At 38.3% G+C, this 18498-nt stretch overlaps 1 protein-coding gene across 2 annotated transcripts; it reads right to left on the minus strand.

Moving 5' to 3' along the window:
• Positions 1–495: 495 nt before the first annotated feature.
• On the minus strand, positions 496–17054 carry cmtm4 (CKLF-like MARVEL transmembrane domain containing 4). Of its 2 annotated transcripts, none has more exons than XM_030127654.1 (5): positions 16542–17054; positions 16237–16437; positions 10642–10818; positions 2754–2852; positions 496–1146 (listed from the first exon to the last, which is right to left on the minus strand). In XM_030127654.1, exons 2-5 carry the CDS (start codon positions 16420–16422, stop codon positions 982–984), a joined length of 627 nt encoding a protein of 208 aa, XP_029983514.1. In that variant the 5' UTR covers positions 16423–16437; positions 16542–17054; the 3' UTR covers positions 496–981. The 2 variants fall into 2 exon arrangements, with proteins under 2 accessions (XP_029983514.1, XP_029983505.1); XM_030127645.1 differs by having other exon boundaries at positions 16237–16442; positions 16542–17053.
• Positions 17055–18498: the final 1444 nt, after the last annotated feature.

Genomic DNA, 18498 nt, shown 5'->3' on the forward strand with positions numbered 1-18498 from the left:
AGATATTAATTGCCTTAACATATTCTTATATTTTCTTGTTTTCACTCAGTGTTAGAAGCAAATTTAAAGGCGAATATTGAGGAGTTAGATTACATACAACGTGGGATAAACAAAAACATGATCCCATGCACTTGTAATGGTTGAAAGCAGCTGTGTTGAAGAAGCAGAAATAAATCATTTACTCATTAAATCATTTCAATTATTTCTACCTTTTATCACACTGCCTGTTTTTATTGCAGTGAACAAATACCCTGTGTCTTATTACTGTGTAACTGCTGGTGGCAATAGTGTTATAGTTAATGAAAGTCACCAATTAAAGGTATTTGTAATGTAACGCTTGAAGCAAAATGTGCAGTATGTCAGCAAGTGTGTAGTCTTAAGCATAAAATATCTAGTGTCAGCCTTGCTCATAAGAAGAAGGCTAATGTCAGTATCGAAGACAAAACAGTACAGTCAGGGTGCCACTGTTATACTGCAGGGTGGTTTTTTTTTTTGTTTTTTTTTGCTGTTCCAGTGGATTCCTGGATCCATGATCACATTTTGACCACAGGCTTAACAAACAGCGCAAATAAAGCGTACAAAAAGCTGACCTTCTACTACTCAGTTTCATTCACAGTAAAACAAAACGTCGACACCTGGTTCAGCCTGTCTTTGGCTCTTCATGGACGTCATCCTTCACACCGATTTATAAAGATATGAAGATTTCTACTCAATCCAATCTGAACTCACTGCAGCCAGACAGAATCCCCGGTGAAAAAAAGGTCCATATAGAGCACATCTGGGGCTATGAAATGTCAGTTTATTCAGTGGTTGGACAGGTCCAAAGCACGGCTGAAGTGATGGGAAGTCTGTGGTGAGCTTGAGGAGGCTGTCCATGCCCAAGAACTAAATACAACACTGTTCAGAGGGTAGAGGAGTAAACCTCTAAGCCAGCTGCCTGTAGTGTGGCTTCCTTTAGTCCGTCTGATTGCCTTCCAGCGCTTATGCGAGCTCAGGCCGTGCCTCCACTTCCCCACGAGATGCTGTGCGTGCTCGCATGTATTCGCTTGTCTGAGCTGCCCCCTGACAACCGATGCCACGGCGCCACCTCCGTACCGCCAGGAAGGTGTTGAGGCCATACACACCTGTCACCAGGAAGCCAAAGATCTGCATACAAGAAACAGGAAGAAGTAAAACAATGTCTGACTTTGAATGTGAACCAAAGAGGTAAATGTTGCCAGGACACACATTTCCTCACGAGTCCTTCTTATCAGACCAATGACTTTAGACACAAATGATTACATGTACCAAAGTGAAAACAGACTCGGAGACAAAAATTTGTTTAACCCATAAAAACCCAAACAGCCAAATAAAACCATCTACTGATATAAAATGTTTAATAACGGTTGATCCACTAATCTGTTCATTTGACTGTTCATATTCAACAAATTCTGTAACGCCCTGTGAGGCAACCTTGTTGTGATATCGGGCTCTACAAACAAAATTGAATTGAATCGAAGCAATCCTATCAATACATCAAACTAAGTGGTATAAAATACAGTTTGTCATTCTTTCATGGTCATCACATATGACACATTTGGACATTCAGAGGCTCCGTAGTGAACATAAAAACACCATCATCCTCAACAACACTGATTCATCAGTAAAACCAATGGAGTTGGATCAATGACAGTGGATGGAGACATTTGTTTTATGTTCAATTAATGATAGATTTTACTGAAAAAAGTCACATTTTCTTCAGTTTTCTCTGTTTTTGATATAATAACCCTCAACTTTAATCTGAGCTTTTGTGAACAGCTACATGATCAGTAACTTAAATATAGGAAAATACATGAGGTTCACTGAAAAAAAAGCAAAATACAGAGGATTATGTCATAATAAATTGTGATAAATCACTTAAGAATAGTTAAATATAGAGAAAAAATATTTTGGAGCTGCCACAGAAGTAACACCGGGTCTTTATGGGTTAAGATAACCAATAATACACTGTTGCCCATAAAGTTGGAATAATTTTGCTTTCAGACACATTTCTCTTTTTATTCCCATTTACACACATCAGTAATCACCTTTGACCAAGTGCGTGGATTACATACTGAGTCCCAGTTACACTTTATCTGTCAAGAATAAATAACATTGTGACATTAATTTCAAAAGAAGAGATACAAATATTATATTCCAACTTCATGGGCTACAGTGTAATATGTATTCAGGGTAAATATGGTAACTCACACATCAGTATTTGACACAGTGATGACAAATATGAGCATCTGGAGCTATAATTGCTATAATAGTTGGATAATTCAGCTATCAGATTGGTTCTACTAAGGCTGCCATGATAATGAATAAAATAGCATGTGATTAACTTTATCTCTGGTATAGTATGAGCTTAATGATAGTTTAATTAGAAACACCTAAGGACGAGGCACACAAGATAGAGCTGACATAAATATATACCTAAATTATACATTAAATAATACATTTGAGTTATTTATGTTGAATATGGAAGCCTGTGACTGAAATGTACAAAAAAAAAAAACTAATAATGACTGTAAATAGAAACAAATGGGCACAATAATGATCTAAAAACATTAATAGATCTAAAACAAAAACATGTAAAAGAGTGGGTTTGTGTTGCCTTCATGCACCTGTTTTTGAGTGGACACAATTATGTAAGCGTAATTACGGTTAGCTCAAATTAAGTGTGATGAAGCGGTTATGTAATAGCTGTGACAGGCCTACTTCTGACTACTCACCACTGCTGCTATTTCAGCTCCAGTTTTGTGATTAATAAAGGCCAACACAAGAGACGACAAGAAGAAGAAGAAGGTGCTGGCGGCGGTGTTCACCAGGTCCTACAGGGACACAAACACAAAGGTAAACTGAGTACAATATCAGCTCGATGTGTTTTTGTTGTGGTTTTTACATATGCAGAGAGCTGCAGCTGTATACATTTGACCTTTTTTTTATTACTAATGCCTCTGTCTGACTTTAAAACTCCAGTCATAAACATATTTCCACTATACACTTTAATGTTATTTATAAACCTGTTCCTTACTAAAAAATTCCAAAAAAATGTACTTCGCACATTACATTTTGTTGTTGCACCTTACTGTTCAGACTTTACCAGTTCTGTTTTTATATCTCTATTTTATTATGTATAGTGTGTTTTCTTTTGAATTCTATTTTTACTGTTTTGTCATGCTGCTACTGCACCACAATTTTCCAGTTCTTTCTTTCTTTCTTTCTTTCTTTCTTTCTTTCTTTCTTTCTTTCTTTCTTTCTTTCTTTCTTTCTTTCTTTCTTTCTTCTTTCTTTCTTTCTTTCTTTCTTTCTATCTATCTATGTACAGTACAGGCCAAAAGTTTGGACACACCTTCTCATTCTTTGCATTTTCTTTATTTTCATGACTATTTTCATTGTAGATTCTCACTGAAGGCATCAAAACTATGAATGAACACATGTGGAATTATGTACTTAACAAAAAAGTGTGAAATAACTGAAAACATATCTTATGTTCTAGTTTCTTCAAAGTAGCCACCCTTAGCTCTAATGACTGTTTTGCACACTCTTGGCATTCTCTTGATGAGCTTCAAGAGGTAGTCACCTGAAATGGTTTCCTAACAGTCTTGAAGAAGTTCCCACAGATGCTTAGCACTTGTTGGCCCTTTTGCCTTCACTCTGCGGTCCAGCTCACCCCAAACCATCTCGATTGGGTTCAGGTCCGGTGACTGTGGAGGCCAGGTCATCTGGCGCAGCACTCCATCACTCTCCTTCTTGGTCAAATATCCCTCACACAGCCTGGAGGTGTGTTTGGGGTCATTGTCCTGTTGAAACATAAATGATGGTCCAACTAAACGCAAACCGGATGGAATGGCATGTCACTTCAGGATGCTGTGGTAGCCATGCTGATTCAGGTTGCCTTCAGTCTTGAATAAATCCCCAACAGCGTCACCAGCAAAGCACCCCCACACCATCACACCTCCCCCTCCATGCTTCACGGTGGGAACCAGGCATGTAGCATCCATCCGTTCACCTTTTCTGCGTCGCACAAAGACACGGCGGTTGGATCCAAAGATCTCAAATTTGGACTCATCAGACCAAAGCACAGATTTCCACTGGTCTAATGTCCATTCCTTGGGTTTCTTGGCCCAAATAAATCTCTTCTGTTTGTTGCCTCTCCTGAGCAGTGGTTTCCTAGCAGCTATTTGACCATGAAGGCCTGATTCATGCAGTCTCCTCTTAACAGTTGTTGTAGAGATGTGTCTGCTGCTAGAGCTCTGTGTGGTATTCATCTGGTCTCTAATCTGAGCTGCTGTTAATTTGCGATTTCTGAGGCTGGTGACTCAGATGAACTTATCTTCAGCATCAGAGGTGACTCTTGGTCTTCCTTTCCTGGGGCGGTCCTCATGTGAGCCAGTTTCGTTGGAGCGCTTGATGGTTTTTGCGACTGCACTTGGGGACACATTCAAAGTTTTTGAAATTTTCTAGACTGACTGACCTTCATTTCTTAAAGTAATGATGGCCACTCGTTTGTCTTTACTTAGCTACTTAGCACACAACACAACTGATGGTCCCAACCCCATCAATAAGGCAAGAAATTCCACTAAGTAACCCTGACAAGGCACAGCTATGAAGTGAAAACCATTTCAGGTGACTACCTCTTGATGCTCATCAAGAGAATGCCAAGGGTGTGCAAGGCAGTCATCAGAGCTAAGGGTGGCTACTTTGAAGAAACTAGAATATAAGAGATGTTTTCAGTTATTTCACACTTTTTTGTTAAGTACATAATTCCACATGTGTTCATTCATAGTTTTGATGCCTTCAGTGAGAATCTACAATGTAAATAGTCATGAAAATAAAGAAAATGCGAAGAATGAGAAGGTGTGTCCAAACTTTTGGCCTGTACTGTATGTGTCTGTCTGTCTATCTAATTATGTCTGTCTGTCTGTCTATCTATCTATCTATCTATCTATCTATCTATCTATCTATCTATCTATCTATCTATCTATCTATCTATCTATCTATCTATCTATCTATCTATCTATCTATCTATCTATCTATCTATCTATCTATCTATGTGTCTGTCTGTCTGTCTGTCTGTCTGTCTGTCTGTCTGTCTGTCTGTCTGTCTATCTATCTATCTATCTATCTATCTATCTATCTATCTATGTGTCTGTCTGTCTGTCTATCTATTCATCTATGTATGTATGTATGTATGTATGTATGTGTCTGTCTGTCTGTCTGTCTATCTAATCATCTGTCTGTCTGTGTATGTATGTATGTATGTATGTATGTATGTATGTATGTATGTATGTATGTATGTATGTATGTATCTATCTATCTATCTATCTATCTATCTATCTATCTATCTATCTATCTATCTATCTATCTATCTATCTATCTATCTATCTATCTATCTAATCATCTATGTATGTATGTATGTATGTATGTATGTATGTATGTATGTATGTATGTATGTATGTATGTATGTATGTATGTATCTATCTATCTATCTATCTATCTATCTATCTATCTATCTATCTATCTATCTATCTATCTATAACAGTAGCTAAACACAAGAAAAACATATACTTTTTAATAGAAATATTAGGCTTTTAATGAGTTTATCACACTTTTCCATCTAGCTGAACTGCATCCACAGGAGGTCAAAGAAGCCAACAACACATAGTTAAAAGCCACCTTGGACCTCATATTACACAAAAACACACATACACCCTTCCCCCCTCTTTACACACCAGAAGAGGAAGCAGAGACAGACTTCCCTTTGATGCTTTACTCTCCTGTTTTCAGCAGCTCACACAGTAAGGGAAGGGTTAATAATGAAGTGCTCAGCATGAATGGGGTTAGACCCTCGTGATTGGATGCATGATTGTAATAATTGGAGACATGACCTCTCATATGACACACGAGCTCAGAACGGCGATGTCACAAACACTGAAACAGATACACATATACACAAGTGTACACAGTGGAAGGCAACAACTCAGCAGGGTGTGTAAGCTGTGATAATTCACCACTGATCCTAGGGTTTAATCAGTAACACAAAATGTAACCACAGCGCTTAATACTAACTAGCAAAGGGTACAGTAACAAAGTAAACTTTAAGCATAATCACAACTCCACCCGCTGACAGTATATCTAACAAACACTCAGATGTGTACACTGAAAGCATTAGTCACACACTTCCAGCCTCTGTCTATGTTGCCTAACTGGTTTAACAGGATATACAACCTATTCACAATCCAATGTCCTGTTCTCTTATGCCAAAAAGAAAAGATCGAGTCAGTTCACTGCATCTGACCCTCACTTTACTCTTTACCACATTCCACTTTTTAACCAGGCCAGCACTCTGTAAAACCTTAAATAACATAAGCACAGACTGGAGCAAACCACTGGCTCTCTGGATTTTTACTGCTTTGTGTCATTCTTTTACGGTCTCCTGTTTCTCTGGCATGCTGCTAATATGATTCTTAAAATGTGCTCAATACTACACAAACAGAAGATGATCCAAGTGGTATCTATTTTTTTTTTTTTTTTTTTGTGCTCTTGAATTAGAACCTAGAAATACTCACGACGGAAACCTTAGAGGATTCATTGGAACTTTATGAAATCTTCCTGACAACAGTAGTTACACACGACCAGAGATCTTCATGTGAGGAAAAACAATGTTCCAACTGTCAAATCTAGTGATGAAAAAATAAAAGGAAAAAAGAAAAAGAAGGAACAAAACAGGAAAAAAAAAGACAGTAGGCAGGTTTTTATGTCTTTTGTCTGCTTGGGTGGCAGACTTCAGCTGTCAAAACCAAGAAAGCTTTTATTGGACAGCACTTGTAGTTAATGTAAATACAACATGAGTAAAGTGGTCTCTGGTCTGAACTGATGATAGATTAATGACTATATCTAATAATAACCACAACTCTGTGCAGTGTGTGGATTCAGCAGGGAAATGCAGATCATTACTGGTGGAATAACATCAAAGCATCAAGACGGCTTTTATACACACATGCAGAGCCAGATACCGCACATAATTCTCTATAGTTCATCTAATTCTGCACTGATTACATAAAACCACCCTGTTAACATGAAACATTACCTTCCGTTAAAAGACCATTTCAGTACATACTAGTCCTAAACAAATGCACTGACACTTAAGAGTTTAATGTGACAGGTCAAGAGGTCACCGTGGTCGTTCTCTCGGCCTTTATTGGGCTCACTAACTCACTAATGTCTTTAAATGTTTGTACCTCAAATCTGCACAAGGTGACACAACTCTATCTGCAAAAACAACTCACACAAATCGATTCCTGAAGCTCAACGAATTCGCAAGAAGCCACCAAATTGCTTTCCACCAAGCTCCAACATGGAAAGCGAATGAATGTTGGGGGGGGGGGGCAAGTTTTGTGTTTCCCTCCTGCTTCCCTGCCAAAGTCATCAGAGAAGGCTCACGTAGCATGTAATTGTATGATCAAAACCCTCCGCCAAACTCTCCGCTGCATTAGAAAACTGTTGAAACTGTTTCACAGAGGACTGGAGGCACAGACAGATTGTGGAAAAAGGCAGCAGAAGGGTTAACAGTTGGTTAACTCTCCGAAAATGCTTACTCATGGTGAAATTCCCAGAGGCCTGATGTGAATGGAGCAGCTTTGAACTTGATAGACATAAACAGCGTGGGGTACAGCCTACACTTTGGAGTGCCACCAGGCAGCATGGGCTTATTAGCTACTTGAGTTGAGACACAGGGGAGATTGTGACTAGAATAACATATTCTTTTTTTTTTTCCACAATATTTTTATGGGTTTTCAAGTTTTATAATGAAAGGTAAACAAAAAAAGTAAATAACAAGTGGTGCCAGGCACAACAAACCCCGCCCCTCGCACGTATTGTAGCTTATTTTGGCATTTATCCAGCTGACATCATCATGTCCATGCGTGTGCTGATGTCAGCATATCAGTTGCCTCTATATATGTGTCAAGTTTGAAGTAAATTGAAACAAAATTGATGCTTTTATAGACATTTGAAATTTTGCCCATAAGTAAATGGGACAAAAAAAAAGTTTTAAAAATTCATAAATAATTTGAACTTTGACCTTCTTTTCCCAAAATGTAATGACATCTATTCTGGGTCACTGGCAATCTATAAACCCAATCTGGTATGAATTCAACCAATAGTTTTGCTGCTAGAGTACTAACAAACAAAGAATCAAAGAAACAAGCAAACGGAACCAAAAACAATAACCCTTGCCTCCCCTTCAGGGGGCAGTGTAATAATATACATAAAGAACATGAATCAAAACAACACAAACACCCATACACACAAACATTCACACCAGGCAGACTTACACTAAATGACATTTATATATGTATACTTAAATAACATACATATACATATGTTCTTATAAACATATATACACATACGGAAAAATAAAATTAAAATACAACAGTAATAATAATAAAAAAAAATAAAACAGGAATAATTTTGATGCTATGCCCCTATTTTCCAGATACTATAATGTTCATATATGGTTCCCATAATTGTATAAATTCCTTCAGTTTTCCTTTGTTAGATATTCTTTTTTTTTTTTTTACATAAAGTATAATAACATGAATGTGCATAATACTTTTGCATTGTATGAAACCTTATCTAATGCAACTCACAACCACATATCTGTGCAAGAACACAAGCACACAATATATGTACCAATTCTTACCTAACACAAAAATTAATCAGCCTGCAAAGCTGAGAGAAAGGATAAAGAGAGACAGAGCGCTTTAGAACAGACAGATTATGAGGATGTGCTGAGTACCTGGTGAAGTTTCCTAGATCAGCACTCCTAAATTGGTTCTGGCTTCTCTGAGACTGCAAAAAAAAGTTTTACTTAGTGGCATTTTGCCTGAAGTAGAAACTGAAGGCACGCCCTTTCTTCATGTTTGAGGGAGAATACTGTACCATGGATACAGGAATCTGATAGCTATGGTTGGATTTGGACATCTGGCTTAACATCCATTGCTTTATATGTAAGCTGTGTGGCCTCTGGAAATACAGTTAAAAGCTGTTTTTTCCACTCCTTTCTGCAAACGATACTGTGCTGCAGCTCAGAACACACCAACGTGCGTATGTAGGCAAATTCAGCCCAGTTTCTCCCAGAGATCACCCACCAGCTCATTTGCTTACAGCTGACGATGCATATCCCTGTGAGCAACACTAAAACTAAGGCCTCCCAAGTTCCATTCTCCTTCCATTCTCCAACTCTCATAACAATTCAGACAAGAAAATACATTTAAAAATATCTGCTCTAATACAGCTTAAAGTGATGTGTTTATAGTTTGTTACCAGGACATTTGTAACAAGAAGTGTGACAATAAGATTATGAAAGTGTAACAAGTGTAAACAGACTGATGATAGAGTTTATCGTAAAAGTTTTAAGCGTCCATAGATGTTTCTGTTTGTTGAAGTAAAAACATAACATCCAACTCTAAATATACAGGGTGGGGAAGCAAAATTTACAATGAGCATTTAGTTGTTTTTTCTCAGCAGGCACTACGTCAATTGTTTTGAAACCAAACATATATTGATGTCATAATCATACCTAACACTATTATCCATACCTTTTCAGAAACTTTTGCCCATATGAGTAATCAGGAAAGCAAACGTCAAAGAGTGTGTGATTTGCTGAATGCACTCGTCACACCAAAGGAGATTTCAAAAATAGTTGGAGTGTCCATAAAGACTGTTTATAATGGAAAGAAGAGAATGACTATGAGCAAAACTATTACAAGAAAGTCTGGAAGATACTATTAAAGAAGAATGGGAGAAGTTGTCACCCGAACATTTGAGGAACACTTGCGCAAGTTTCAGGAAGCGTGTGAAGGCAGTTATTGAGAAAGAAGGAGGACACATAGAATAAAACATTTTCTATTATGTCAGTTTTCTTGTGGCAAATAAATTCTCATGACTTTCAATAAACTAATTGGTCATACACTGTCTTTCAATCCCTGCTTCAAATATTGTAAATTTTGCTTCCCCACCCTGTAGAATTAGAATCTATATAACTAAATATAGAGTATTAAATATAGAGTATTGTTAAGCTGTGGCTATTGTGTCTGCATGTTAATACGCCTGCAAAGTGACTGTTATGCATCTTGTGTTTACCATTTTCATCATTTTTATTTAGTTTCATAGCATTCTACGATGTGCATAAGTAACACTATCACTATAGCCAAGCTACAGCTAGGACTGATGAGAATGCTGTCATATATGCTGTATCTTTTACCATTTTTTGTGCTAGAATAAAAGTATTACAGAAGATTCAGCATAAATTTAAGCTTTTAAATTCATCATTTGCCTTTTTAATAGGGTTACATAAGAAAAAAATATTGCCACATTGAGAAAAGGAAGAAATTTACTGATCTGTAAAAATTCATCGGTACTGGAAACATAAAATTCAGGTAAGATCACTTGAGATGCAATGATACAAGCTAAAACAAATATTCAACTTTTGTGTCTAACATCAGTATTGACAAGGTAGACAACATGCACACCACTCAAAAATACTACAATCTGCAAATTCCAAGTAAAGTGTTGTTACTCAGTCTACACATGTTACATTCACTCTGTTCTTACCGTGAGACTCCAGTTGACATGGGGCACCTTGGTGTGCAGGTTGAGGCTGAATATCAGGAGGAGTACTCCTGTCACCACAAAGGCACTGCAGCTGACAAACTCAAAGAAATAGACTCCTCCACAAGGTGAACACATCATGATAGTCTCTATGCAGATGAATCCAATCAGTGACAGGACCTGATGTAAGAGGAAGAGCCATTGTGCATTAATAAAAGGGGAATAACAGTCCAAAAATAATACAAAAGAGCTACTCATCAGCTACTGATATAATGTTTTTAAGGTTGTGAAGCATATGTAGTGGGATAAAATAAAGTTTGAGGATCTCTGTATTGTATTAGAGCTAATAGGGGAAATCTTTCATCCTTTAAATGATGGATCTGATCAGCCAAAGCCTTAAATTCATGAAGTTAAAGCAATTTACAATGCAAATTTAAGCACAGCCAAAACAAGCAATATGAACATGAATGAATATTACGTATGTCCAAAAATAACACCTTTTCCGTCCAAGACATCCAGCTTTTATGATGGAGATCAGTTTCGACTTCTACTTTCAGTAAAAAATGCATAAAAAGTAATTCCCTGCTGGTTATTCAGCTCCTGAGCATAAAACTATTTTGGGTCAATTCAGATCTGTAGTTTAATGTGATTGTTTGTTAGCACTGAAATTCTAAACTTCCCAGATGATGAAGCGATTGTCCTATGAATAGACCAGAGGCCATGAGCATATCTCATGAGTTCCACTCCTGGCTGCTTGTGATGATGCCTGAATCCAGCCAGAATCCATCAACAAACCACAGTATGGGAAGAATTCCTCTATTTAGGTGTTCTACTGCCATCAATACTCAGACAAAACCACATACAGATTACCAATGAGCCCAGAGGAACCAGAGACATAACAGAACCAAGAGAAGTGATCTTACTGATGTGAAGCAGCTGAATGCAAACGTATTCAGACTAAATCTGGTTGGTCTGTGTGTGCACGTCTGTTTTGACATTTTGAGCTAAATGCTGACAGAATATATTGTAAGAGTAGGAGGATGACTGGATGTTAAACTGTGAAAAGTACTTGTTACTGAAAGGCGTATAATTGAAGGCCAGATCTATTCAGTTTCAACTCTTTGTATTTAACATTCTGTATTTGTGCCAAAGGAGTTTGACTATCAACCGACGCATGCAAGGTACATAAGCTGTAGTCACCTCCCCTCTGTACATTTAACAACTGCACTTGTGTGTGGGCCTATAAAAATGAGATTACATGAAACATAATGAAAATTTTATGTTTTATCAAAGCAGACAATAAACAGGTATACACATAATTCATCTCTCCAATGTAATAATGTCATACTGACGGTGTCTTCTACATTCTACAGCCTCTTGTACCAAACTGAACCATCCCTGTGTGCATACATACAAGACTCAGTAAAGAAGTTAGCGTTAACTGGAAAATCACTAGACTATACTAGAATAATCACACTCACTATGGAGCAAAAGTTCAACTCTGAAAAATAAAAACATAAATGGCAGAATAGGAAATATGTATACTTCATTATACCCATTCTACAGTATGGGTTTTCCCTAATAAGGAATATTCTGTTGAAGAAAAGATTTGAGTTGTGACTAAAAGTTTGAGCTAATTTATTATTCTTTAGTGAAAAGTGAAACCTAATCTAGCTCCACTGATGAGATAGACAAAACTGGAAATAACCTACAGTCCCATAAGCAGAAGACTCCTCCTTCTCTTCCATCCCTCCTGGTTGTTCAACAGCCAGCCCTGTGTGTCTAGTATAAGGCACAGTGTGTACTGTTTGTGACATGTAAAGTGGTGTTGTCTGGTACTTGTGAACTGTCAGTAGACGATGCGCAACTGTTTGTGACAGACTGTCACATTTTTGGCTTAGACGTCAACTAATAGGAAACACTTGAAGTTCCAGACATGCACAAATATAGTAGAGCAGTGACATGATTAATGACAGAGGAAAAGAGTGTAGATGTGCTGAGCCTACTATTAAGATGAAAGTTGCCTTTTCATGCAGCTGCTGAAGCCTCATTAGTGTGTGCAGTTGGAGAGTAGTCCATCTGTGACTGTAACACAACCTAAGAGGCTACACCCAAATAAGAGTGGAGGGCTGCTTGGGCTGAGAGATGATGTCATGTCTCTTGAAGAAAGCATGCTGCTCTCCCAAAGTCCCTGTGTAGCAGGTGTCAGGCCGCCACAGGAGAGGATGCAGGGGATCACAATGCACTATACTGGATAATCTTGTAAGTAATGATTTTCTGTCAACCTTCTCCACAACCTGCTACACGGCAACCTGTTCATTCTGCACGCATGAAAGAGTGATCACGGGAACCGTCTCAGTTTCACCTCTCTCTCTCCCACATACAGGCACATTGTTATCCTGGGGATTATGCACATTATTAGTTGCCTTTCAAGTCCTCTTGAACTCAGATCCCCTCCTTATACACCATCTGTTGTGTACCAAAAACTAGTTTAGAATAAAAGAGGACTTGCTGCAAGGATTAAACCACCTTATGTTGCACTCCAAATTCAGTGGACACATATGCACTAAAAAATAACTAAATTGCTGAATATGCCTCACCAGCACACAGCCTTCTCCTGTATGCACAGGTTATATTTTCCCCAGGGAATTAGCTAAGTGAGCGCCGGTGTATTAAGGCAACTGCACACCTGTGTCCAAACAAACTGTATGCACATTCTCGTCTTGGCTCCCTACAAGGACTAAATAAGTGATGTTTAAACCCAAACAGAATGGACCATATGGCATCTCTCTCAAAGATGGAAGTGCTCTCTGACATATGGAGCATCTGTTAACTTCATCACACAACATCCACACTGAAAAAATACCATGCAATAATATTTACCTAGAATAGCTGAGGAATTAGGTCAATGTGAGTTAGCACATGATGGCAGGATAATTATTATGCAGCAGAAAATGTCAAATGAAGACAAGTCTCTGAGGGTTCATGGTAAAAATGGATTTTATTGGTGATGATAAATGGCTCTAAGAGGCATCGACTTGCTGTCAGTGTAAAGGACTGTGTGAGTGGAGGTTGAATATGAATTGGCCTTTGTTGACCAAGTCACAGCAGTGAGACAAAGGAAAACCTGTAGTCAGGGTGGACACACCTCGATCAGGTTTCATCCTCTGGGGACAAGTTTCTGATCAGCATGGTCAGTAGTAGCCTGCATATCAATTCCTCAACAGAAGGAGCTGACTGGTTCTGTAAAAGCTAGTGTATTGTAATGCATTGTATTCCTCTGGTGTGAAAACAACTATGCAAGCCTATTAGCACTTTGCACCCTGATCTCTGAGAAAATAAGCGTTTCTCAGCCAACGGGTCAGTGTCAGGGCAGTTTGTAATGACTCCCTCAGTGCAAACAAGGCCCGGGTGTGGACCGCATACACTGTAATAAACGTTTACTTGGCAAAATCATGAGGAAGTATAAACAAAGACCACTGGATGTGTGAGAAATGTAGATTTAGCAAGACTGTCTCTAACACATCAGTCAAAGTTTTCCCTTAAAATTCCTCTGTCTGCAAAAATCTTAAGAGAATGCAAGTCACTATGATGACAGTTACATAAGCACAGGTCCATTGAGCATTGATGCTAATCATTACTCTGTAGACAGATGATCTACCAGCATCCTTCAGTCAGATGCCAACTTGCTGTTAACAGCAACAGTAAAATACAAAACAGTCACAACAACATCTTGGCCCAGACGTGCTAACAGATAGCACTGAAACTGCACAGATGCCCTGCACTATATCTGTTTTGCCCAGTACATCATATGCAGTCACCTTTACTTCCCCATTTATCTGCTCTAGAAGATGACATGGCCTTCGCTGGAACAAAGTTAAATGATTAGAGGACAGAGCTGTAAAAACGAACGCCAATGAGGCTATTACTGTTTGGCATTGAGCCTGTAAAGCCCTCTCTCCTTTACTACAGAATAAAAGATTGAATGACTTTCACTGCTCCTGTCCTTGGAGGAGGAATACAACTGGCTCAAACTAGAAAGTCAGCGTCAGACCTGTACAAACAATTAAAGCAAATAGAAAGTTTAAACATAAGATTAAAGAACCGATAAATCATCTATACAGGTAGTTTTTTATCTCACCTCTACGGTTTTATTGTGACGCATATACTCTATCTGTAATATATTTACTGTCAAAGAGTGTTTCTCCACTTGTTGTGTATCATAACATGTACTTTTTTTGCGATGTTCACAGAGTATGTGAACTGTTACGAAGGGTTCCTTTGCAGCATGCACATCCTACTTGTGTTTACATGAGACTGCTTTTAAAAGAAGTCCCAAGACCACGGTTTAACTGTGGGTTCATTTCACTGGCAGAATAATGTTACATAAGTGGAACTCCTACTATTAACTAGTCACTGAAAATCATAACAACTATGCACAGTATATAATATAATGACAAATTATATTGTTTATACACTTTGAGTGATCAGTCCAGTCACAGACAACATTATATGATTTTCTGTGGAAAAGAAAGACTGAATATGATTTCTCCTTGGTTACAGCTGTTCCAAACTTCACCCACACTAACAACAGATGGGCTTCTATCTGCTCTTCCCACATGCATAGAGGTAAACATCACAGGTGTGTGCTATTGCAAACTGAATCCGCTCTTCTCCTAGACCACCACAAGTACCCACAAGCTGAAAACTATGCAGAATTATCTTGCTGGACTTCAAGTTTGCCTGTGCTACCCACAAATGTTGTTTGAGGTAATTGCTAGTTTCCTTAGCTGCATGGTTTTCCTGTTGTGGACACACTGCACTACGTGTGTAAGTGCACAAGACTTTGTCTGAGTCCTTTTGGCAGCAGAACAAGAGGAATGACTCTGGCTCAATAGATATTTCCTCCTCTGGTGAAAGTGTCAGAGCTTTTGGAGCCCTCTTTTTTGCTTTTGCACTGGCCTCTTTTCCCCATACCATACCATACCAACTTTATATATAATGCACTTTAAGAACTTTACAGCTGGCCAAAGTGCCGTACACCAAACATAAAACAAGGGATTAAATAAGTAAATAAAACTAGTGATAACACAGGGTGTAAAGCGGGCTAAGAACAACAAAATACAACCATCATAAAAACAAAGACAAATTAAAATCTGATAAAAACAGCATAAAAAAAGAGTTGACAGTTGACATATCTGGTTAACATGTAACAAAAATAAGTAAGTCCAAAGTAAGTGAGAGCTTCAACACCAAAGCAAACAGGCAGGTAACATCAGGTGCATTCAGGTACAGTCAGTTTTTACCTGTTGCAAATGCACACACATTTACTGCATGCTTTAAATGCATCATGTAAGGATGACAACCAATACAACAATGTGTCAGGACATTATGCGTGCAAAATTATTATAATGATGGGGCATAAATGGAGAATATTAAACGGATACAAATAAAAAAAAATGTTAAAAAATTAAGGCTTTTTTCACGTGTTCTAGAATGCGTAGTTGCCCACTGATTGTGCGCCATTTGTCAGCCACTCTTCCATGCGCTTATTTGTTTAATAACATTGCATTATTTCACTATCGTACCGGAACTTACCACTTCTACCACCTTTAAGATCCCGAAGTATGACTTAAGGTACTCCACATCGCATCTTATCCCCCCTAAAACATTCCGCGAGTGGACGGGCTCGGTAGTGGGCTGATACGGACTGCTGGCCCCGGAGATCATGGAAGTGTTGGAGGCCTCACCGTCAAATCCGTCTCCCTCCTCGGTGGTCCTCATGATGAAGCTGGGACTCTTCACTGAGACACGTTAGGACATAAAATAAAATAATATATATATATAAAAAAAAAAAAAAAAAAAAAAAAAAAAGCCCACCGGTGACAACCTTGTGGATTTACCTCACAGCGCAGATTATGTTATAAAAAGCACACGTTGTTCCATGCAGTCTAATAGTGGATGGAGAAAACAAACCAGACAGTCCACTTTTCATATCTACCCCGCAGGGAAACAGGAGCGTTAGGTGCGCTTTAACATTACGCACAGGAAATCCAGCCTGGTATCCGTTTATTGTCCTTCCTGCGCTATTTCTTCTTGGTTCCAATGTTGCGTCTCTGTCGGAATAGTCGCACTTGTAAAACTATGTTAGGCGGGTCACTTGTTCGAGTCCCGGTGTCACTTAAAACAGCAACGATTCTGGGTTGTTCTGCAGAACCCCAAAAATAAAAAATAAAAATGCCTACCAGGATTGTGCGACTCTTCTCTGCGTCCGAAAAAGCAATCCACCCATCACGGCCCACAAGAACCGAGAGAGAGAGAGAGAAAGAGAGAGAACCGTGTTGTTTCCTATTGTAAACTTAACAGTGTACAGTGATCCAGACCTATACGCCGCTTTTACTCGCTATGGATGCGGAGCGAGCTTGTCTCCGCCCCTCCAAAAAAAAAAAAAAAAAAAAAAAAAGGCACATTCTTGTGTAGGATCTGAGTCCGTTTTAAGTATTCCCAAACAGTCTGCAAAACGAATCCAGCCGGAACCACGCCGACAGCAGCGCGTTTTTCTGCCTCTCCATTCTCTGCAGCTTTTTTTTTTTTTTTTTATCATCACCGACATGCCTCAGTTTACAAGGCCTAATGCGAAATATTTCTGTATTCTCCAGGGAATTACGGTGCACTTCTTGTTTTTCCTGCTGTCTTTACTGTATCATCCATCATATTTTACTATGATGTTAATCTAACATCTATTTGCACCACAAAAATACACATAAAACCTACATTTATGACTTGAATATTCATTATTCATCAATCTGTGACTATGGAATATTATTGTACCCATAGGTGCATGGTGCGTAAAAGTGGTCCTTACTAGTGCCACCTTTTTCCACAAACATCCTAGACTTCATCACATATTGTTTAAAACCTTTAGTGCATTAAATTCACAGCTAGGCCTGTGTTTGGAGCTGAAATAAACTGTACCTTACTGCCCTCTTTTGGTGTTTCATGTGGTCATAACAGACTGCTTTTGTGGACCACAACAGTCCAGTTCTGAGCTCTCTACACTGGCTCCCTGTCTCTCAGAGAATAGACTTTATAATTCTCTTGCTAGCATTTAAAGCACTGAATGGTTTAGGCCCAAAATACATCAGATACCTTCTACAGGGTGTCCCATAAGTCTCCATACATAGGAAAAATAAACGTTTCTTAGCATAAACCATTTTTATTTATATAATATGCTCTATATGACTGCCATTTTGTCAGGAACACATTTCAATGCGTGTCTGCTGAAGAACTATAAAGAAGAAATATAAAGAAATACATGTTAGAACCATATATGTATGGAATGTATGATATCTCCTATGTATGGATACTTATGGGACACCCTGTAGTCCATTACACTGGTCAACAACAAATTTATTGTTTAACCCATAAAGGCCCAGTACTACTTTTCTGTCAGTTGCCAAATGAATTTTTCTCTCTATTCAACCTTTTTAAAGTGATGTATCACCATTTGTTGTAAAATTAGCATGTTTATTTTGTATTTTTTCTGTGTAAATCATGTATTTTCTAATATTTAATTCACTGATCATGTAGATTTTCATAAAAACCCAGATTATAGTTGAGCGTTATTATATCAAAAACCAATAAAAACTGAAGAAAAAGTGACTTTTTCTGTAAAATATATCATTAACTGAACATAAACCCAGTGTCTCCATCCACTGTCATTGATTCAACTCTATGGGTTTTACTGGTAAATCAATGTTGTAGAAGATGACGGTGTTTCCATGTTCACTACGGAGCCTCTGAACGTCCAAATGGGTCATATCTGATGACCATGAAAAGATGACAAACTGCATTTTACAC

The sequence above is a fragment of the Sphaeramia orbicularis genome, chromosome 3, assembly GCF_902148855.1.
Source record: "Sphaeramia orbicularis chromosome 3, fSphaOr1.1, whole genome shotgun sequence".
Taxonomy (NCBI): domain Eukaryota; kingdom Metazoa; phylum Chordata; class Actinopteri; order Kurtiformes; family Apogonidae; genus Sphaeramia; species Sphaeramia orbicularis.

Bases quoted from the DNA above. Each gene is read 5' to 3' on its own strand.
- cmtm4 (XM_030127654.1), bottom strand. From the start codon at position 16,422: ATGAGGACCACCGAGGAGGGAGACGGATTTGACGGTGAGGCCTCCAAC. The intron at 10,819-16,236 runs GTAAGTTCCGGT...CTCTTACATCAG, and splicing joins TCTTAAAGGTGGTAGAAGTG to GTCCTGTCACTGATTGGATT. The intron at 1,147-2,753 runs GTGAGTAGTCAG...TCTTGTATGCAG, and splicing joins GAGCTGAAATAGCAGCAGTG to ATCTTTGGCTTCCTGGTGAC.